Source organism: Leuciscus leuciscus (assembly GCF_965113295.1).
Source record: "Leuciscus leuciscus genome assembly, chromosome: 1".
Taxonomy (NCBI): Eukaryota; Metazoa; Chordata; class Actinopteri; order Cypriniformes; family Leuciscidae; genus Leuciscus; species Leuciscus leuciscus.
Genome location: NC_138725.1, coordinates 53,891,716 through 53,914,538, shown reverse-complemented (window position 1 = coordinate 53,914,538; position 22,823 = coordinate 53,891,716). Strand labels below are relative to the sequence as shown.

The 22,823-nt window shown below is 38.7% G+C and overlaps 3 protein-coding genes across 8 annotated transcripts in view; 2 read left to right on the top strand and 1 right to left on the bottom strand.

Moving 5' to 3' along the window:
* Positions 1–40: 40 nt before the first annotated feature.
* ntf4 (neurotrophin 4) lies at positions 41–10,992 on the top strand. Of its 4 annotated transcripts, none has more exons than XM_082142796.1 (2): positions 41–514; positions 7,487–10,990. In XM_082142796.1, exon 2 carries the CDS (start codon positions 7,506–7,508, stop codon positions 8,874–8,876), a length of 1,371 nt encoding a protein of 456 aa, XP_081998922.1. In that variant the 5' UTR covers positions 41–514; positions 7,487–7,505; the 3' UTR covers positions 8,877–10,990. The 4 variants fall into 4 exon arrangements, with proteins under 4 accessions (XP_081998922.1, XP_081998923.1, XP_081998925.1 ...); XM_082142797.1 differs by lacking the exon at positions 41–514 and adding an exon at positions 524–1,667 and having other exon boundaries at positions 7,487–10,991; XM_082142799.1 differs by lacking the exon at positions 41–514 and adding an exon at positions 1,723–2,306 and having other exon boundaries at positions 7,487–10,992.
* Positions 10,993–11,089: 97 nt separating this feature from the next.
* ppfia3 (PTPRF interacting protein alpha 3) overlaps positions 11,090–22,823 on the bottom strand; it is a 40,448-nt gene continuing 28,714 nt past the window's right edge. For 2 of the 3 annotated variants that reach the window (XM_082142264.1, XM_082142265.1), the window contains 11 exons: positions 22,710–22,791; positions 22,389–22,589; positions 21,933–21,995; positions 21,240–21,266; positions 20,369–20,544; positions 20,036–20,133; positions 16,205–16,380; positions 14,687–14,755; positions 14,311–14,473; positions 13,277–13,335; positions 11,090–12,505 (listed from right to left, as the gene is read on the bottom strand). In XM_082142264.1, the coding sequence (XP_081998390.1) occupies positions 13,289–13,335; positions 14,311–14,473; positions 14,687–14,755; positions 16,205–16,380; positions 20,036–20,133; positions 20,369–20,544; positions 21,240–21,266; positions 21,933–21,995; positions 22,389–22,589; positions 22,710–22,791 (1,102 nt within the window). In that variant the 3' untranslated portion in view covers positions 11,090–12,505; positions 13,277–13,288. Of the gene's footprint in view, positions 12,506–13,276; positions 13,336–14,310; positions 14,474–14,686; positions 14,756–16,204; positions 16,381–20,035; positions 20,134–20,368; positions 20,545–21,239; positions 21,508–21,932; positions 21,996–22,388; positions 22,590–22,709; positions 22,792–22,823 lie in introns of those variants that run through there. The other variant, XM_082142266.1, reaches the window with a different exon arrangement.
* The window catches only part of LOC309478943 (uncharacterized protein), a 30,022-nt gene continuing 24,267 nt past the window's right edge, over positions 17,069–22,823 (top strand). The window contains exon 1 of the mRNA XM_082142786.1: positions 17,069–17,135. The gene's annotated coding sequence lies outside the window, so the exon portion shown is untranslated. The remainder of the gene's footprint in view (positions 17,136–22,823) is intronic.

The window sequence follows — 22,823 nt, the reverse complement described above, 5'->3', positions numbered from 1 at the left end:
CTTTCACTCCCACTGGCTGTTGTCCCCTCACCGCCTTTCATGAAGATACCTTATCGCACGACTAAAGCACTCAGACCTTCTCGCCGTGGGAATTTTTGCACTCACTTAACGTTCTATTTTAACTTTTTTCTTCAGATTCAGCGTCTCTCATTTGAAGCTCAAAGTCGGAGATTTGGTGTTTTTACTGCTGGAAAAGTAGAGCTCGCGCTCATACACAGTGCAGACGTGCATTATTGCCCTGGTTGTTCACCGCTTGCATGTCCTCCAGAAACTCGCGCGTGAAGACAGACCTGGGGTTAAAAGGCGCGTTTTAAACAGATAACTGTGGAAATACAACTCAACGTGGACCTTCTCAGAGTGGACCCTGGAGATGATATGGGACACGTCTGCCGTTTCAACTATGTGAATCGAGAGTTATTCTGGAAATTTCGTTGATTTTTGCGTGAGATTGACGGACTGTAGAATCAATGTGGTGTTTGCCGAAGATACATGTGGCTCGAAACTCACCTAAACGGTAGGTGCTACGTCAACTATTCGCACGCTTCTGATAACATCTAAAGTGACGAAATGACAGATGCAGTTTATTTGGGTCCATTTTCGTAACAGCTAATTTACTGTGAAGCAGGTGTTGATCGGAATCGTTGATGACAGGTTGTCAAGAGTCAGAATTAGTGAATGTAAACGAATCGTTCTTTTGAGTCGAATCTTTATAATAAATCTGATGCACCCATAGATGCACCGGTTCGCAAAATGATTCATTCACAAAGCGGACAAAATTCAGTACGAGTAGATCGAGTCACTCAGTGAACCGAGTCTCTTTCGATCTTCTCTCTCTCTCTCTCTCTCTCTCTCTCTCTCTCTCTCTCTCTCTCTCTCTCGATCTTTTCTGAGAAAAAAAGTCCAAACACATTGGTAGCTACACAAATAGTTTTTTTTTAATTAAAACATTCTTTCAGGTGATGTAAATTAATTTCAGTATTTTTATTGGTTAAAATTAAAGTTACATTTAAGTAAATTACTTGTTTTAATGAGCTGAATCATTACTGCAACAATCTGGGACACATACAATCACAATAAACATTCGTATTAAAAATAGCCTAACTTAAATCGCAATAAAAAACTGCAATAAACATGCAATTTGCCTGCATATTTGCTAAACCGTTTAGAGCATGTAATATGAGACCATCGCGTAGGCTACAGTAATTGAAAAAAAAAAAATGCTGAATCTTTTTTTTTCTTTTTCTTTTTTTTTTTTTTAATGGATATTTGTAATGATTTCTTCGAAAGAACCTATTCATGGAAATGAGTTGAACTATTAGGCTAGTCGGCATTAAAACGCTTCCCAAGGCCTTGAAAGAGATGGATTGAAAACTATTTTGGCGAAAGTCCAAATGTGTTTAACCTCATATTTTTCAACAGCGACTCGACAAAACTGAACAGGTTAGTCATCGATGGTGCTCAGTCCCGTCACTCGCTTGCACGCCTTGCAGTGTGCGGTAAAACGGAAGCTGCCCGCGTCTACTGTCAATTCAGGTTAACCCAGTGTTTACTTAGTGTTTACTTTCCGCGGTCTGCAATTCATGTTCACCTTTGTTTACCTGTCTGCCTGCGGACCTGTGGGGAGGAGGTCTGTGAAGTCAATGCAACATGCTGTATGAAATACACAGGTGTGTTTTTTGTTTGTGTTTTTGCATGTACTATGGTTGTTTCCTTCCTGTGATATATTAAATAACCCATATGAATGATAGATTAAATATCCCTTATCGTTTAATCATATGATATTTTTGGTATAATCCAATGGAGCAAATGTGAAAAAAACTAAACAAATGTAAGGACTTATAGGCTACTGTAGTAGGCTTTTAGTTTATCAGTATCAGTGTGTTTACAGTTAAGGTGTTTTGGGTGGGTCCATGCAGCAATAAAAATAATAATTAATGTATGCACAGCCTGCCAGTCACCTACCCAGCTAGCCTATAAAAATAGAAACAAAAACAGAAGCTCACAACCTTTGTTTACAACATGATGAATGTTTACTATTTTCTCACCCCGTAACACATCTTGTGTGAGGGGTAAGGCTATTGAGACAGAAAAAGTTAGAATAAACCTAAATGTATTCAGTAGGGATCTGAACTGAAGCAGATTAAAATTCTTTCTCTGACAGAAAGACGAAAAAAGCGGATGGAGATCATCAAGAGTGTGAGAGTAGTGGAATGTGTCTCGCAGACTGTCGCAGTGTGTGGTAGATGTGTTTAAGCTACTTATTTCTAAACAGCAGCACAGTGCCTGTGATCAGAAACATCTGTACGGTATGCAGATGTTTTTTTGTTTTTTTAAAAATAAATTATTTAAAGAGAAATGATTTCATAAGAAAGAGGAGGGTCAGTAATGTTTGTCTTGGAATAATAGCCCCTATCTGCCAATATATTTTTTTTTTCTTTGAGGAAATTTGTGCAGCATCCTTTTAGGAAAGATGGCTTTTCTCTCTTTTATTTTACTTATTAAATGGGTGAAATCATTTTTGTTTTACAATTTCCTCAAAAAGTTCGTCATTTATAGTTCATAATTTAGTTTTACATGACGACTGGTCTGCCACTGTTTTTCAACTCTATCTTTTGACCGCACATGTTCCACAAAAATATTTCAGACATGCAATTAGGAAACTATACAAATGCACTATTTAGTAACATCTGAATAATGTTTAATCCTCTTCCTAATTATTTGACTATGATTGGGCAGGACGAAATACGTGTTCATGTATTCTTCTGTCTGATGAAACAAAATGTGGAAGCTGCAAGCCATTATTGCAGCTCAGTTTCAATAAATGGTATTTTTTGGTTACAGTAAAAGGTACAGTAACTTATTTATGATGTGAAAAGTAAAAACATTTTTTAAAAGATACACATTTAATATAAAGTTATAAAATTAGATGTCATGATTTGACCCCCTTTACATGGTTTTAAACCTGTGTTCTTGATCTTTTCTTTTGAATTCTTCATCTCTTCATATGGGAGTTTAGACAGTGTGCTGCGTTGGATGCTTACGGCCGAGTGTATAGGGCGAGTGGGACGATGGGAAAATTCCAAAATCGTCAGACACGTCAAGTCTGAACAGGGGGCTTGTAGAATGTCTATCATGAGTCATGCTTTTGTTCGGATTGGAGAGGATAAATAAAAAAGTCCATACATTTGCAGTAATTGATTTGACAGGCATGATATTGTGACACCATGAAGTGATACTGGACCCTCCGGCTGATTTCCAGTTAAAAATCTTAGAAAGAGGTTATTTATAAATCGGGCTTAAAGTTTTCAGTGGCGTGAAGCTGAGAATAGAAGGTGGGAGAGCCTAAAGTGTTTGTCTAAGGTGGCTTTTGTCTAGATAGAAGATCACAGATTATGCTTGTCATGGGGGTGGGAGTAGTGTGTTCAGATCAAAGATATGTGTGGATGTGTGTGCACAGGTTCTTGGGAGGCAGAGTGTATAAGATCGGTTTAAACATGCGGGTTCATTGTGTTCAGGAGCTTGACGTTTTCTATGTGAGGGAGGCTCATTTTTGAGCTGCTCGTAAGATGAGGAGAGAAAGTGCAGGGCCACTCTGCATGGCAGAGTTTGTGATGCATGTCATTGCTGCAAATGGAGCGCGCTGAAGAAGTGGTTCTGCATGTCTCCCAGCACTACAGATATGCCTCCTGCACGTGTGTGTGCCTGCCTACTGCTTGTGTTCCCGTTCCAAAGCAAACATATGCATTAACCAGCAAGTTTCCTCTCAAGTCACACACATACACATGCACTACACACTTTTTGCTTGGGTGCGCACACACACACTGCCTTTAACCACAAAAATTCTTTTATTTTCACTCGTAAATTCTGTAATAAGTCATTTTTGGACCGATGACAAAACACTTTTTTTTTTTGGTCTAGATCTTTTGCAGTAAAATGCAATCCATGCATACATTGACGTGCATCTTCTATGTTGAGCATGTTTTTAATTTATGAGTTCAAATTCATTGATATTTTTGGGGGACATAAAGTCCATAATTGGCTTGGCGTAATCATTCATTATTAGTTTTAAGAGAAAAACCCTCATGACTGTGTGTCAAGGTTAACAAGTCTTTTAAAATATAAGATAATTTGACCATTTTATGACAAGGCAAGGTTAGAACATGCTGAAAAATGTGGCATAATTTCTAAAAACATGATATTTATGAATTAATAATTCATGATTTTTGTGGGGGGAAAACATTTTATTTTGATAAATAGATTTTAAAATAATGAGCATTAAATCATTATAATTAATTATTTTCTAATATAATTTATTGCAGATTAATGTGTGTATATAATCATATTTTATTACTTGAGTACACCACATGATATTTTTAGATTTGTTAAATTTAAACTTTTCTAGATAAAGGCCACGTGAAACCAACATGGATACAAAGAGTACATTTCTAAGAACTTGACTTGTGTTTTAAATTAGGTTTTTTTTCTGTATTGGACTCTCTCGTTTTATGTTCATATTATCTGAACACAGTCTAAACATTGATTCATTCTTCTATGCACTCGTATATGTGACTTCAGTTCAGCTGTAAACAACATGCTGGGATTTTATTGACACTGTCTCATAATTGAAAAAAATGCTGTGACAAATGAAGTCCTGTCAGGTGCATAAAAGGTTTCTGTCATCATTTGCGGTTATGAAAGAACGAAACTATAAATCTCTCTGCGTTAGGCAAGTAAATTTGCATTTAAAAGACGGCAGAGCCTCATTTGTACATAGCAGAACTGTTCTAATGTTTAACGTAAACAGGAAGTCAGCACTTATACAGTAATGCTCCATGTCCCAGCATGCATATGTATGGACTTGGTGGCATTCTTTCCCTGCGTGTGTCCGCAGGCTCAGTTGTGCGTTTTGTGCGAGTGTGTTTGTTTGGCTTGAGTGTTAGGCTATAAAAAAAACAGTGTCTGAGGTGGGGTGCTGTTATTATGAGTGTCACAAGTGGTGATTTTGCTCTTTACACACTACCTTCCTGTCCACCCACCTTCCTATGAGCCTAATGGTTATGTCTCCTCATACGAATAGTCACTTGACTCTGTGTTGCTGGTCTTACTCACCCTTCGTTCTAGTGTTTCCCGCCTGGGGAAACCCAGGAGGAATTTTCTCGCTTGAAGCCTCATCACTGACATTCTGAGCATTCTTCTTTTCTTGAACTCTCTTTCTCTCTATATGCCTCTCCCTCCCTCATTTCTCAGCACACATCAACAGGTTTGGTGAGTGATTTACATCTGGCCTTAACATTGGACAGTTTGGCTGCATGCCTCACTGTATCATCAACAAGACGACACACTCTCTGTGCGGTCACTTTTTTCTTGTTGAATACTTGCTTCTAAATCAATCTTTAGAAGATATGTTTGGGTTTTTGCTGCTGTTAAGAGCATCACAGCTGAGCTTACGTGTGAGCTTACTATGTAGTTTGCACACATTTTTGTATAAATCTGGTATACATTTGTTTCCATGTACAGTACTGTTAAAAAGTTTGGGGTCAGTAAGACTTTAAAGGAAATGAATACTTTTACTCAGCAAGGATGCCTTAAATTAATGAAAAGTGACAGTAAAGACATTTATAATGTTACAAAAGATTTCTATTTCAAATAAACGTTGTAAAATGCTTTCTCTTCATCAAAGAATCCTGAAACAAAGCATCACTGTTTCCACAAAAATATTAAGCAGCACAACTGTTTTCAACATTGATTTAAACACCAAATCACATTAGAATGATTTCTGAAGGATCATGTGGCACTGAAGACTGGAAAATTCAGCTTTTCCAACACAGGAATAAACTACAATAGAATACAAAAAATATATATTACAATAGAAAATAGTTATTTTAAATTGTAATAATATTTCACAATATTACTGTTATTTTTGATCACTTAAATGCAGCCTTTGTGAGCATAAGAGACTGTTAAAATGAAAAAGTCTTACCGACCGCAAACATTTGAACAGATCAGAGTATATATTTTAATTGTACAATGAGACAAAAAAGTGCCAATGATGAGACACATTTGATCATTTTGGATGTGGTGGTTTTGCTTCCACCTGGTGGTTGATAGATGTTTGCTTAATGAGTCCTGAAAGTAAAAGGAAGAGAGTTTATCATTAATTAGTGAGGTTTTACTCGGACCTCCACTAAATAAGCACATAAATCACTACCACAGGGCCAGTAACCACCCCGGAGCATGTCTTAGGTAGAAGACTGCTGAACTTTGGCGCTCCTGTCAATAAATAACCCAAATCTCTGAGGTGTATTCCCGCCGTTGCTGAGAGTCATGTTACCGAAGTGTGAACATGGGACAATCAGGTTAAACATATGGAAAAAAGATGAAGGTAAAGCACGTCAAACAAAAATGTACAAAAAATAATAATAAAATAATAACAATAATAATGTTATCTTCTGTTAATCTTCAAGTGGAATTTATTCTTTGCCTCATGCAGTAAAGTGGCATATTTTTGTTCCCCTCAGTCATACTCATAAGCTGTGAAATTTACAACCTTTTCCACGCATACCGGAGTTGTTTGTGGTCTCGTGTGAAACTAGACCAGCACCAGACAAACGCTGTTAGTGGCTTGATTTCAAACTGAGCTTTGCCAGACGTTGACTAGCTGGTGACTTCATGTCTGTGCTGACCAACCGGAGCAGGCGATGGTGAAGCATGTTTGCGGCTTCATTCTCTCTCTACACCAAAAATAAGGCAATTTTGCATCTTTTTCCATTGGCTGTTGCCAAAGCAGTAAAGCTATAGTTTTACAGTTTTAGGCTTATTTTACCTTTTTTTTTATTTTTTATGAGCTGGCATTGAGCCGTTCTTTTGAAAGACCGTTTATGCCTTGCAAAAAAAAAAAAGTTTGGAAACATTACTATTTTTAATGTTTTTGAAAGAAGTTTCTTATGCTCATTAAGCCTACATTTATTTGATCAAAAATACAGAAAAATTACAGTAATATCGTGAAATATTGTTACAATTTAAAATAATGGTTTTCTATTTGAATATACTTTCAAATATAATTTATTTATGATGGCAAAGCTGAATTTTCAGCATCTTTACTCCAGTCTTCAGTGCCTAAATGCATGTTAGATCTTATTGTGAATGATTCATCTGTGCACGTTTCCCTTTTTTAATCAAAATAACAGTCTTCTCTCTGGTGACATATGCTGGACTTCTCCAATAATTTAATCTGCGTAACCCCGCCCCATTCTTACAATCAACTGCAAGCTCGCATTAAGATCTGCCTCCATCCAATCAACGACCCATGGATAGAACTAAGTCTCCACTCTACATTTTGTTGTTTATTTTCAATAATCCGTCATACAGTTACAGTCATCTATCTGTTTTATTTTTTTACTCTTCACATATCTATGTCATGTTAAACTCCACTGTTTTTCCTCTTTATGCGCTTTCTAATTCTTCCTCTCTTTTTATCAATTTATAGTTGACACGTCTTGGGAGTGATGCACTGGCTTCCCCTGGTTGCCATGGTGATCGCCTCGGCCCTGCCTTTCCCTCAAAATCCTGTCCCCAGGCTTGTAGCCGCGACGATAGAGCCTGGCAGAAACGACAGCAACACCAGCAGCATCCCGACAGCTGAGATCAGCATGCCAACCAACTCATCAATGGACAGCCACTCCCATGATGCTACTTCTCACAACAACTACCACACAGTCGACAAGCAGAGCACGTTTACACATGAGGAGGACCACATACCCAAGGGTAGAGCAAACCAAGAGAATCTTTTAACAGAAAACATTGTTTTCAATAACACAAAACAGGACTACACAGGTGAAGGCAGGACTACCGGAGCAGATTTCTCCCGGTCGCACGATCATAGGGAATACAAAACAGAAAAAAGTCTGGCCGAAAAAGCCAGTTCCCCAAGCAACAACATTCTCAAGGACTATCAGCTTAAACATGAAGAAAACAATATTGAGGCAGACACTTTTCTTAAAGATGACAGGAACGCAAGAAGTAAACTGAAAGACGGGCCTGTTGAAGGTCCTAAGGTCACTCTGGAGAGCTCTCCAGTGCAGGAACATCTGGATGAAGCTCAAACGGACGGAAGCACCATTGGAAAAGAGTTGGCACAGCCAAATGGAGTGTTTGGAACGGAACCGGGCTTTAGGATCGACAACCTAGGCCTGCGAGAAGAAGATCAGCTGCTTTTGCTGGACGCTCATCCCCGGGTACTCTTCTCCCCGGCTCTTTCCCCACCCAAACACCCACCTCTGCTCCTAATGCTGGAGTTGGGTTTGCTGGCTGATGATGTTGAGGACGAGGAAAGCCACACAATGGATGTTACCACACCCAGTAATGGAGGCGACAAAGAGGCATACAGGAACTTACTATTGGGTCTGTCTGATTCTGACGACCACGTTCCAAGCGTCCGCCGCAAACGTCAGGTCGGCAACACGCAAGGTCGCGAGCGCTCCGTATGTGAGGCCGAAAGCGTGTGGGTGACCGACAAGAAGACAGCGGTGGACCTCCGGAGCAAAACCGTCACTATTCTGCAAGAGATCCAGACCCAGACTGGGCCGCTGAAACAGTACTTCTTCGAAACGAAGTGCCGTAAGCCACTTCAGCAAGGGAACAGTGAAGGGCAGGGGGTGGAGGGGGCGGGCTGCTTTGGAGTGGATAAGAAACACTGGAGTAGCAGGTGCGAAACCAAACAGTCATACGTACGTGCGCTCACCTCAGGCGACAACATGAGGATAGGCTGGAGGTGGATCCGTATTGACTCCTCCTGCGTTTGCGTTCTGCTCACTAGAGGAACGTACAACACTGAGAGGAAGTTCGAAAGGGCAAGAGAGCGAGAAGGCAGAAGGTAAAGATAGTTGAACGAAGGACTGACACAGAGTTGAAAGATCATATTAATAAAAGGGACTGTATCTGTTCTGGTTCACATGTTGCTCAAAACCCATATGATTTATTTTTGTTCTTGGAACACAAAAGGAAACAGTAGCCCCCAACATTTTTTTGTACACTTTCAGTAGACTATTTTACAGAGTGACTTAATTTAATTGCATTAGATACGTAATATCAAAGCAAGTGGCATTTTCAGGTTTTTTAACCAACTGGTCTTGAGGTCATTTTTCATGGAAGTAGGAAGCCAGTTCCCATCAAGTTCACACAGGTATCCTCGCTGAATAACCACCGGGATAGTTGAACCAAGTTTGACCACCATAAAGTGTTCATTTATGTGAACAATATGTTTATTATTTCGTATTTGAAGACCTAACAAAAGTGTGCTTGTGCTTTTTTCATTTATAAATTTTGAATTGTGGCTTAAGTGTCCAAATAGTTGTTGGGGTCACTTTACATTTAGCACATTTCAAAAAAAAAAAAAAAAAAAAAAAAAAAACTGTCTGTTAAGCTCAAAGAAAGCACTATAAAAGTGATCAAGACAACTTGTGGACTAAATCAAAATACCTTTTAAGGAAAGTCAGTTTGTCATCCACATTTTCAACACCTCTAGGCAGCTATTTTGATCATGCGAAGACCGACCTATCTACTTCAATGGTGAAATAACAAAAAAAATCAAGACCAAACACAATTAATTAACATATTTTAAATCAGCAGTAAAATCTGACATGAACTGTCATATGATGTTTTATTAACAAAGTTCGGGAATTACCCAATCAGCGCAAGAGGAGGCTTATTTATAGAGCAGACTTACCTCTGTTCCATGACAGCTTTTCCAGCATCCCTCCTCCAACCTGACTCCTCACTCTCGATTATTCCTATCCCAGCCAGGCTTACAGGGGGAGTACTCTAGGTTCGGGCCAAATTCCGATTTCGGAGCCTCTCCTTGAACAGCACGCCAAATACGCGTATTTTATACCATATCTGATTATATGTTAGTGCGAACTCATAAAATAAAGGGTGTTTTTTGTGCTCAAATATCGTTAAAAAACAGGTATGTTTCAGGTTGGACCTGCCAATGCACATGTGCTGTCCCAAGTGTGAGTCTCAGATTTCTATGGGAACCGGAGCTTTTAACTGCAGCTTATTCCGCCATGTTGCATGTCACACTTTCTCCTATTCATAGTAATTTGAGTCAACTGCTAAAGCCATGGGATAGGTTTGTGTGAGGATCAGACTGAAATTCACAAGTAATTCATGAAATTATCACTAGGCGACAAGGTCATTTTGTGTTTCATGACACATCATCATGCGGGATTAAAGTGATATGAGGTGATGATGAGTACCTCTACTCTGCTGTCATCCCTCCAGTCCAAATCCACGGCTCACTAGGCCAGTGTGTAAATGTACTCAAACAAGAAAACCTCAATACTGAGATATTTTTTCACTATTCTTTTCATATATTGTGTTACATTTGTTTTATTGTATCTATAGTTTACAGACAATAAGTTATTACTTTTGAGTTAGTATGTAAGCACAAGTACTTGATATTAATATATTTCTTTATAAATGTACAATATGTGAAACATATTCAAATATATGTGTATTTATAACAACCAAAAATGATTGAGGACTTGTGTTTAGTGTCATCAGAACTGCAGATTAAGGCTTTCTCGTGAGTGTCCTTCAAATGCTTGTCCCAAAACATGTGCCTCATCATGATTTTCAGTGTCAGCTACATCTTGGAACAATGGTTCGCCCATGTTCACTCATCCAGCATTACAGAAATACAGTCAAAAAATGAGTATTGGATTAAATGAAATGTAGTCCGATTCCCTGGTTACTGTATTAAGAAAGCTATGGAGATCAGTCAACAGGATTTGATTTAATTTTTCACATTGAGTCATTGTAATAAAGTATTACGGTATGTAATCTTTGTAAGGTAGAAACTTTTGTATATGACATTTTTTTTTTTACAAAGTAGATGGATGAGCGAGAGGGGCTTTAGTAAAATACGAATTGGAATATATGATTGTAGTTCTATTTGTTTTGTAATAAAAAAAAACAGGAAGCACATCGATTTGCAGTCGTCAGATTCAAATAAACTCACCTCACACACAAACACACACACACACACACACACACACACCCTTTTCAGCAAATCACGAGCACACCGAACTCTAGTACCATTAGGAACACTTTATTTTATTTTGATTTTCATCATTATCATTATTGTTTATTTTGCAGACATCATTTTCAAATCGAATCACTGTCATCCTCATCAACAGTAATGGTTTGTTTTTAAATCATAACACAATTTTGTTGTCAAAATGTACACATACAAGTAGCATATTTTAATGACCATGTTTTTAATATTTCATATTTACGCTTTAAACTAGATAAAATTAAATTACAGTCAGAATTATTAAATGAACATGTACATACAATTATTCAATACATACATAAAGAAAATAAATATAGTTATCATAAAAATAAAAAATAAAAATGAAAATACACACATTTTACAAATTGTTCCCCAAGCTCTGAACCTCATATGTTAATGTACACATCGTTTTTATTTTTAACTTCATATTGTCTTATTTCCCGAAAGTTTTAGTTCGTTGTCGTCTTGGTTGTTTGACATGCATCGCAACACAGAAGCTAAACAATTTCTCTCACTTGTTTTCCCCTGACCCTCCCTCCTTCCCTCCCTCCCTCCCCGTCCCCCCGTTTCTCCTCCTCGGTTCACCTCTTGTTGTCTTTTATGGCTTGCGTTGTTGGAACGATTCTGTCCGTCAGGACTCATTTCTGCTGGTCACTTGCTTTGTCCGCAAGCATCTTCCCTCTCGCTTCACCTCCCAGTGTTTCTATCTATCCGCCACCACCAGCTTCCCTTTGTTTGCTGACTCGCTCGGCTGATCTTTCATCTTTAATCTGAATGTTTGAAAATAAAAAGAAAACACCTACTGTAGTAGTAACTGAGCAAGAATTGTGCCCTTTGCAGCCTCACACGTAGCTCTCGGTGCGCCTGTCTTTCTCAGCTTGTGCTCGCTCTCCTGATTGAGATACACATACAGCGAAGTCTTGGCCTCGACTGTGCTCTTTAGTACACCTCCTCTGAACCTCACCGTATGTAAACATCCCTGAAGTCCAGGTTGATTTGCCACAAACATCCTTTGCTCTCGAGAGACTCGAGAGACCAATTGCAGAAAGCCATTCTGAGGAACTAGGGCTGCGGGCAGCGCCATTGAAACGAAGGACGGAAAGACAAGAGAGTTCATCTACAGATGTCCCATCAGCACAGACACAGGAAGTGATAAGAGAGAACGACAGAAAGAAAGATTAAACAGTCATCCGATTCCTCCAACCATCCCATTTCTTACCACTCACTTGTGTCATACATTCTTCATGTCTTTTGTCCTTTTTTGCTCTTTTTCCCCCTCTTTTTCCATCCCTCTTCTGTTATTGCAGAATGGTCAGACCAGTAGAGTTATATTTATAAATGTATATATTCATTGCTTTTTTTCTGCTTATCCCCCCTCCTCCCCGTGAATGAAATGTAAAGCCGGTTCCAGCTCTCTGACAACGGCGCCTCCTGTGTGCGAGAGAAAGAATTACAACACATTGTCACGATTTTCTGTACTGAAGTTAAGCCAAGAAAAAGCATCAACAATGACCAATCCCAGATGGAAACTGCAGACTGTTGTTTAATTTTTTTCTGAGCTCATTTTGAGAAGAACTGTGCACTACACTATTGATAGCTGAAAGCTTTATCATACAAGGTGCGTTTGTGAATGACAGGCGTCCATATCCTACAAAGTTTTGCTGACACCGATTCCATGTGGATGATAACGATTCACAGACAACCGCAAACACAAAGCACATGATGAATCACAATAAAAACATAAAAGGCAACATCCTTTCCAAAACAAGTTTAACAACACAAGACATTTAAGGAGCTTGCGAAATATGTAGGAGGGGTCAATCAACTCCATTATGGCCCTGTAAGGAAACCCAATAGAATGCTAAAACTGTTGCCGTCGAACTCGTACATGAGTGAATTTTTGTGATTTCAGTTTGTACAAGTATGAACACAGAAGGTATTCATTGGCAATGGTGTACCGCAATTCTTGGGGGCCCTGCCCACACAAGGTCATTAAATACTTCCATTAAATGCTTTTCTGTTTAGTTTTCTAGATTTAGAAAGTCTAAATCTTGTGGGCTACAGCAAGTGAACAATACTTTTTTTATTGTTAATTATATATATATATATATATATATATATATATATATATATATATATATACTGTATATATATATATATATATATATGAACTGAAAAAGAAGCTAGCTAGTCATGTCTCACCTTTGCAGTCCCTCAACAGGAGTATGTCCTCACTGAGCCAGACTCTGCCCTTGGAGATGCTGGAGAGACAGAGACAGACCAGTGAGATTTAGTCGTAAAAAAATTGTATTCTAAACAGCATTATAAAGCTTTCACTCCTGAACCACTTACTCATAAGGAAACAATGTTTATCTGAGCATCAACACTCATAAAGTTACTTTAGAATTAATTGCGGGGATTTCCACAAAGCCTTGTTTATCTTTGAGTCTCTATCCTGGTTATTTTTTCAGTAGCCTTTCCTTTAATAGGTTTTTCCCTTATTTATAGTTTCTTATCTGAATTACGGTATTATTTCCTTTTTTTTCTTTTTTTTTTTTTTTTGTTGTTGAGAATTTATTAAAATAGTCTGTTTTATCTACCTATTTAGGGCCTGTTTCCTGGTTACTTCATGTGTTTTCTTTGATTGGATAGCCATCCGATCTTGAAAAGACCAGGTGTAATTGCCCTCCGAAACACTTTCGAGATGGATTTAAATGTGCCTGAGATGCATTCCAGATGGATCTGGACAAGTGTAAATGCATCTGGTTGTTGAAACCACATATACAAATTTTCCTCCTCCCAATATGTTAAGAAATGAATGTGTGAAAGCGTGTTATAGCCAGGTATGACGGCGCTATTGCAACACAGATCGCCACAGATGAGCAGTATCTCTTCAGTAACCTGACGTGCGGACTTTAAAGATCAGATTTATATTAATTTGCGGTGTAGTGTGTAAATGGATTAGTTTTAACAAATTGAATAGCTATCCAATCAGTAAAAACGCATGAAGTGACCAGGTGCAAACATGCCCTTAATCAATCAATCTTATAATATTCAGAGCATCATTAAAAAATTTGACAAAACCTGATAAAAACCTCCAAAATGATTTAAAAACACTTGTGACATTTCCTGAATCCATTCCCGTCTTTCTCTCCCACTACTTTCTTGTGAATTGAAAGCATAAAAATGGCATTATTAAATGAAATTCCAAAAATGAGGAGGCCGTGCGAGCTCACCATCGCTCTGGACCTTCCTCAGGGTGACCGAGGGGGTAGAGATGGCTGAGGCACGGAAGTTAGCAGGCAAGGTCTCTGAGGAGTCAGAGGTCACTCCCCTCAGATCTTTCTCCCGGAACATCTTCCTCCATGAAGGGGAGCGGGTGAACGTCTTAGTGCCGTCCTAGAGGACGAGAAGGCAGAAGAGAATACTTATGAATTGAATTATCAGCCAGGTCATTTCAATACAAAATACAGTTGAATGTTCAAACTGGCCACGAAATCTAGAAAGTACAATAACCCTGTAAGAGGAATGTCATTATACTAGTGTGTATTTCAGTGGTGGGAGGTAAAGGATGATAAAAATCCAGCTGTGTTCATGTCCCATGGAGCTCACCTCGTCTGGCCTCCTCTCTGTTCCCATGGCGATCAGGGAGTTATATTCTTTCTCCAGAAGTTGTCGTGCCTGGATGTGGAATAAACATAGTTCACATGTAATCAACCCAGACCGGTCAGGAGTAATGAGTAGCCGCTGCTTTCATCTATGAAGTTCTTATTGTTTTGAGACTTGATGAATCAACAGGGATTATTTATTTTTCTGTCCCTACATCTACTGTATAAAGAGACTCCCTGTATATACTGTAAATATAAAGGCTGTCGATATATAAATATGTCTGCCTTTAAAGTAAAAAAAACAAATGGTATAAGATTTTTTTTTTTTTTTTTTATTTTGCAAGCACATTAATGTCAGTACAATTAGCTATGTTTGCATTCAAGTTGCGAATTTAATTTAAGAGAAAAAATGGCAATTTCGCACAAAAACTATTTGCAAATAAAAGTAACGCTTTTTTCCCATTCATTTGATTGACTTCTGATCAAGCGTGCCGCACAAGCCCTGAAAAGTGAAGCCAAAACGTCTCGATCGCCCCCCGGTGACTGGTCCTAGTATAGGTCATAAGCCCCGCCTCCCCGTGTTATTCAACGGGACGTGAGACCAACTAAACAATTAAATTACACTTCAAATATCTTTTTTCCAAAGGTGGTTTCTTTCATTTGCTGTCGTTTTTATCACGCTGATGTAAGTTCAAGTGTCTGTTTCAAAAATAAGTTGGTTTTTAGTTAGTTACGTGATGCGGTGGTGTAACGTCATGATTGACAGCTGTGATTGACAGGTTCTCTGAGCGAAGTAGTCACTGAAGCACCAACGGACATTTTTTCGGGATCTTCGGAGGACTGAGGAGATTGTGTTTACTTTATTTTAACAAGCCTCTTGTCGTACTGCAATCAATTTTTTTAAAAGTGTGCAGAATCCACTCTCCCTGAGTGCATTCTGCGAGAGTGAGGGCGGAGCGTTGATTTCGCGGCTTTACTTCCTGCTCACTACTGCGCAGGTCTGGTCCCGAAATCGCTACTGCGCAGACTCAAGTTCCAATATGTCAGCGCCATATCGGGACTCTGGCGGCTTCAGTTCTCATCAATGGAAGAGAGCGAAGGGGCGTCGTCCATCTTTTTTTACAGTCTATGCATCTGATGTGCATCTTTATTATTCTGTATGTGTTTTCACAGTTTATGTGCATGCTATCTTATCAAATAGAATGTGTCCATTTTTTTGGTCATATTCGCATTTTGTACATTTTATTTTCATCCAAAATTCCATCGTTTCCCTCATCAGTGACAGGTTGAACCTGCACAACACACTGTCCTAGACCAATCTTCTGAAGTGTTTTCTATGTTCTTTTGAGATAGGAGATGTTTGATGACGTTTGCATCATTGATAATCATTTTCCTGTTTATTACTGTGAAGCCACTTTGAAACAATCTGCATTGTATAAAGAGCTATAGAAGTTGAGCTGACTTGACTTGAAATTGTATAAAGATCTATACTGTATATCTGCAAATAGTCTTGTCATTGTACCTGTGTGTTCTGATTGGGTATCTGCAAGAGCAGGGCGAGGTCAGTGTAATCAAAGGTGTCGTCCAGGGCGAGCAGGGCACCATGCACACCGCTCTCAGTCAGATTATCTGCATACTCCTTCAAGCCGATGGACTGCACCCAGCACATCACACGCTCGTTTGACCACACCATCACATCTACAGAGGAAACACAAGGGCTGGACAATGAATAGAATTCCAGGCGGGCGTTAACCACTGATCATTATCAATTTCCATCTTGGGTTTCAGTTGCTCCCTGATTTTTCAGATGGAACTCTTATGGCCACTGCAGATTTGGACACATCTGCTTTTGTTTCAGACAAATTCTTTGTCTCTGTTTTGTATTTTCATGGTATTCCAGAGGCTTTGCATTTGTTTTGTTGACTCAGCTTCTCCAAACCCAAGTTCAAAGGAAGGAATGCAATCATGCAAACAGTCAAACCATTCCTCCAGAGTCATTTACAGTGTTAATATCATGGTGTCAATATAAGAAACACCCGCACAGCTTCAGATAATGACATACAGTTCTGCTGATTAATTTACATGCCCATTGCAATATAAACAAGACGTTAATAATATTAACAAGAGGGGTCAAAATGTGTTATTTTTTATTTAGTACTGTCCTGAATAACCTGTTTCACATTACAGAGGTTAAAAAGTTCATAAAGAGATCATAAACCCGAATCCATAGGAATTGAGCGGTTTAGTCCAAATTTTCTGAAGAGACACGATCGCTTTATATGATGAACAGATTGAATTTATGTTTTTATTCACATACACATTCATTACCTCACACATCAGTTGTGGTAATAGAAGCTCAAGCATGCTTGCTTGACGTGTGAGAAGCAATGAGGTTCATTCTCGTGTTACGCAGCACGTTTGATCTTCAGCAAGAACCAATGAGGTTCATTCTCGTGTTACGCAGCACGTTTGATCTTTAGCAAGAACCAATGAGGTTCATTCTCGTGTTACACAGAACGTTTGATCTTTAGCAAGAACCAATGAGGTTCATTCTCATGTTACGCAGCACATTTGAGCTTCCTCAAGAAACAATGAGGTTTGTTATCGCACGTCAAGCAGGTTCGGTTGAACTTCTGTTTATGTTCGCTGATAAATGTTTAAATATGGATAAAAACCTCAATTAAATCTGTTCATCATATAAAAGTGATCGAGTCTCTTCCGAAAATTTGGCCAATTCATATTAATTAGTTTTACGATCTCTTTATGAACTTTCTTAAGCATCAAAGTGGGTTTGGAACGACTTCAGGGTGAGTAATTAATGACAGAATTTTTGGGTGAACTAACCCTTTAATAGTGCGTGTTGTTACTTGGATAATCAACACGTGTTTTTATGTTTTGTGATAGTTGTTCACTAGTTGTAACTGCCCACTGCTCTTCGGAGATTTCCTCCAGGTCCTGCACACTCATTGGTTTTCTAGCCTCTTCTGCATATTTGAACCCTTTCCCAACAGTGACTGTATGATTTTGAGATCCATCTTCTCACACTGAGGACAAGTCAGGGACTCATAGGCCTCGTTTACACTGTCAGGGAAATGTGAACCAATTCCAATTTTTTGCTCATATGTGACACAGATCGGATGTGTTCTATGACTGTGTAAACAGGAAAAAAACGCATGCATTCGGATATTTCGAGATCGGTTTCAGGCCTCATTTATATGTGGAAATAAATCAGATATAAATCAGATATGTGCCAATGCGACTATCATGTAAACAGGCAGATCGAATTTTCTGAGGCATAATGCTACTTCTTCGTGGTTTAATGACGAGAGCAACCCCGACGCGCGTCTGCAAATGGACGGATGGCCCGACGAAACGATGTGTCGTCATAGGAGAGGAATGTAGACAAACGTTGACACATCATATCAAAGGTTGGCTTGCTCATCCTAAAATTTAGGACCCACTGCTCCTCGTTAAAGCCCGCCAATATGCTCCCACCAGTCCTGAGATCTCTCTCACACACAATAACTGAAGCATATACACAGGCTGCAATGATGGCCCTTTTCCTCCTCCTCAAAATCACGGTGATGTTTAGTGAACTTTGCATATTTATCGCAGAGCTAGCATCAAACATATTTCACGTTTGTCCATCTGTGAAAGAGAATTTAACCCTTTAAGCATGCGCGATGTTTCAGATAGTATGGCTAGTGTAAACACATGAATGGATATGGGTCACAATTGAAAGAACGTGTACACGTACGGTAAAAAAACCCGAATATAGGCAACAAATCAGAATTGGGCATCAAGACCTGCAGTGTAAATGAGGCCATAGACAACTATTACAAAAGGCGGAAACATTCACTGATGCTCAAGATGGCAACATGATGCATTAAGAGCTGGGTGGTTTGCATATAATGTACAACAGGGGTGTCCAATCATGTTCCTGGAGATCAGCAGAGTTCAGATCCAACCCTGATCAAATACACATGTCTGTAATTATCAAGATCTTAATTACCTTAACTTAATAAGGTTCAGCTGTTTGTTCAGGGTTGGAGCTGAACTTTGCAGGGAGGTAAATCTCCAGGAACAGGATTGGGCATCAAATAATTTTGATATTTGCTACACTGCCAGTAGCAATGCACACAAAAGTACATGCATACATCTCTCCCCAATATAGTGCAGGGATAAAGTTATTCACTCGTGCTTAATATAGTCTCAAATGGCATGAAGTGTTGCTATGCGATGAATAACTTCTAGATCAGCAAAGGCATCTGTTTCTAATCAAGGTACTGAATGAGGCGGTAACGGCACCTTTAAAGCAACTCAAAACTGTGAGATGAATAATGCGATCTGTGCATTGAGCTTTGATCAGTTGCTCTTCAAATGTAAAATCTCTATTGTGCCATTGAATCCTGTGCATAATGGAAGGTTGGGCTGCTCAATGCCTTCCAGACGTCATTACTGGTAATGTATGTTATTATTAACAAATGCACTCTGTGTAAACACCCTTCCTCTCTTTTTGCCATATTCTCATTCACTGTCCAATGTTTTGATGAACTGTACATTCCACGGGTGACTGTTGTTGCTTTTTCCCTTTTGTACATTGTGTTTATCAGACTGTTCTGCTGTATGATTTGATTGATGATGCAAAGCAAAAGATTAACATGATAAAACCCAAACATAACTTGAAAAACAACCAGAAAAATGTCCTGAAATTCTTGCTAGACAAGCTAAGACCAACATGGACTTCCATGCTCTGTCAGGCTAGTTTATGCCGGTTTAGAACTGGTCTAGCTGGTGGATCAATATAACCCATGCTGCAAAACTTTGCTGGTCGATCAGTTAAAACTAGTTGATGAAGGACTGTCTTCCTGCATGAACTACAGGGTAAATTGTGTAATGGAAAGAATAAAAAATGTACACTACCATTCAAAATTTTGAGGTCAGTAAGTCTCTGATTTTTTATGAAGGCTGCATTTTTTTTCAGGATTATTTTGATAAATAGAGAGAACAGCATTTATTTGAAATAGAAATCTTTTGTAACATTATAAATGTCTTTAATGTAATTTTTCATCAATTTAATGCACCTTTGCGAATAAAAGTATTACATTATTTAAAAAAAAAATCTTACAGAAGCAAAACATTTGAGTGGTAGTATATATGAAGAATTCATATTTAATAAATCATTACAAGCTACAATAGTGTTAGAAGTGTGTTACGGACATCAGCATGCCATGCTAGGGACCAGCATCATGTGCAACCCCGGAAAAGACCACCCTTGTACTCTATGTTGGGCATCTGTGTTAGCAACAGTAAGCAAGAAAGAGAGATAAAGGAACAGATAAAAAATAATAACCTTTATTCTGGTGTTGGCTCTCATCTCTCCTCCTCTCCAGCTCCTTGCGGTCATAATTGAGGCGCTTCAGGCACATAATTCCATAATGCATGCTCACCCTGTGGGGTCAAAAGGTCACAAGGGTCATTGGAGGTCAAGGGGCTATCTAAATTAATTAGGTCATTCCACCCAGACAAAGTGTTACAAGACCCCAAGCACATTAGATTAGGAAAGGCCTTAAGACACACACCTGCACCAAGAAAAGAATTGGTTGGCATGACACTAAGGATGATAAAGAGAAGGAATAAGTGTGTGGCAGCTTTTAACAGATGGGGAGAGGGAGAGAGAAAACACCTGTGGAAACTGTCCACCATTTTCAGCTGCCCACGCAGCTCTTTCTTGGTCAGATGGTCCAACATGCGGGCGTCCACCAGTGACTCCATGAAGTAGCTTCTGTACTGGGGCAAACCCAGACTGGGCAGCCAATCATTGCCCACCCACTCATGGTTCATATCTCCATAGGCCAGGATCTACCACAGAGGAAGGCCACAAAAAAAACATTACAAACGCACTTTAGATTTCACAGTTGTATTTCATTTGTATTTGATGCCTACAAATCCAAACTTCAGGGGTTGACAATAAAGGTTTGGGCCAGTTTATGAAACTGTCACTTGCCTGATTAGATCTTAATTTTATTTTATTTTATCATGCACATGGATTTTTATGCCTAGCATAAAACAGTGTTTTTATTGTTAACTACAACAGTTTTCAGTAACTAAAATAAAGATAAAATAAAATATAAATATACAATAAAAACTTGTTGAAATACTAAAATTACTCAAACTAAAGATATATAGAAACAAAAACAAAAAACTAATAAAAAATGACAAAAGCACTTATCAAAATTACTAAAATTAAACAAAAATTCAAGCTGAAATATATAAAAATTAAATAAATACTATAATATTAAATAATAGTACTATAACAGGCATAAAAAGCTGTTAATGCTATTACATCTATTAGTGCACATTTCCTTTTGTAATGAAATTGTGAAATTTAATGAAAAAATAAATAACTATTATATAATAAATGTAATATTTAAAATGTACAATTGTAAATAATACATTTGTGTCATTTAGGCTTTACTTTAAGATCATTTAGTGTCAACCATCTGATGGCACCATCAGTTTCGAAAGTGTTTAATGGATGTATTGACGTTACTCACCTGATCCCAGCTAATCTCTTTCAGCTCCTTGTGTGCGGAGGTGATAGCATGATAGGAGAGAGGTGAGGAAGAGGAGATAAGGAACACAGCAGAGGGGCAGAAGGAAAGACACATCGATGGACAGGAAGAGGGAAGAAGAATGAAGAGGGAAAGCAGGAAGAGAGGTACAAAGGGAGGAACAGTTTGTTAGTGACCGGGTCATTAGTTGGAAGCAGTTCACACTGAAACAGAAAAAAGAGGGAAAGTTGAGGATGTTCAACGCTACAGCCTAGCCAGACACACAGAGGGGGAGAGAGAAAGAGAGAGACGCATCAACACATGTCCGATCACTCCACTCTCTCCGCATGCCGCCTCTCATACTGTCCACTAGGAGGCAGAGCGCTTTACAATCCCACACTTATGGTGTTTCATTTTATCTAGATGAAATGTACAGTAAAAAAAAAAAAAAAAACGGATGAAAAAAAAGCAGGATGGTCAAATTAATACAGAACAAAAACTGAGTTCTATCAGTGCCAATAAAGTATCACAGGAAAAATCTGTGTCAGAAGTGCAAGAGGTTTTGTGTCCAAATCCATTGCTTTCTGAAATGTATTTTTATAATTAATTGCTTCGACATTGTTACATCTACTTCTCCCAAACTAGTAACCTAGTCAGAGCAACATTAATTAAAATACATAAAGTGTGACTACTAACTGGTTTAGTTGCTGCAGTCAGGGACTCCATCTCAGCATGGGTCATCCACACGTTACTGGTTGACTGTGGGAAGAAAAGAAAACAACACAAACCACACATAAAGTTATCAGGATTACTATTTATTAGATTTGTTATAATAAAGTGGGGTGAAAAGAGTCTGAGACAACATTGAAGATATGGGATTAAAAATCCAAAAATCTTTTGAACATTTTAAAACTAATAAACGTTATGATATAAAATTAATACAAATATTTGAGATTCTGCACAATTTTTTTCATCAGTAATAACTTCGGTCATATACATTGGGAGAGGCATGAGGGTGAGTAAATGATGAGAGAATAAAAAAAAATTGGTGAACTATTCCCTTAATTTTTCATTTGTGGTCTCAGATTTTTAAAAACCCACTGTAATTTTGATTAAAGAATAGTAATTATTTGATGGTGCATTTAAGCGTACGGAGCGTGTGCTGGCCGGGGCAGAGGGACTGGTCAGAGACACCATCTCTTGAATGGCCAGTCTCAGTTTGAGGCGGTGCAGAGGGTTACTGATGCCGATCTCTCTCTGGATCTCTGTGTCTGACAGGTTAGCCATGATGGCCCCACTCTTCACGTTAGCACGACATGCTGCCACGTACCATGCTGGCATGCCCACCCACAGCTGAGAGAGAGAGAGAGAGTTGCAAATTTGTCAAATTTTGAAACATAATATCATATATCAATATAAAAACGAAACAAGCCCCCTTTTTATCCATTGCAACATTTAGATATGCAGCCATACTTCCAGCCAGGAGACAACAGTGGGTCCATCCCAGGATGCAAAGGGTAGCCCCTGTCGGCATGCCTCCTCCAACAGCTCATGTCTAAAAGAAAGCGAGGGATGTTCATTCAGTAC

Bases quoted from the DNA above. Each gene is read 5' to 3' on its own strand.
- ntf4 (XM_082142799.1), top strand. From the start codon at position 7,506: ATGCACTGGCTTCCCCTGGTTGCCATGGTGATCGCCTCGGCCCTGCCT.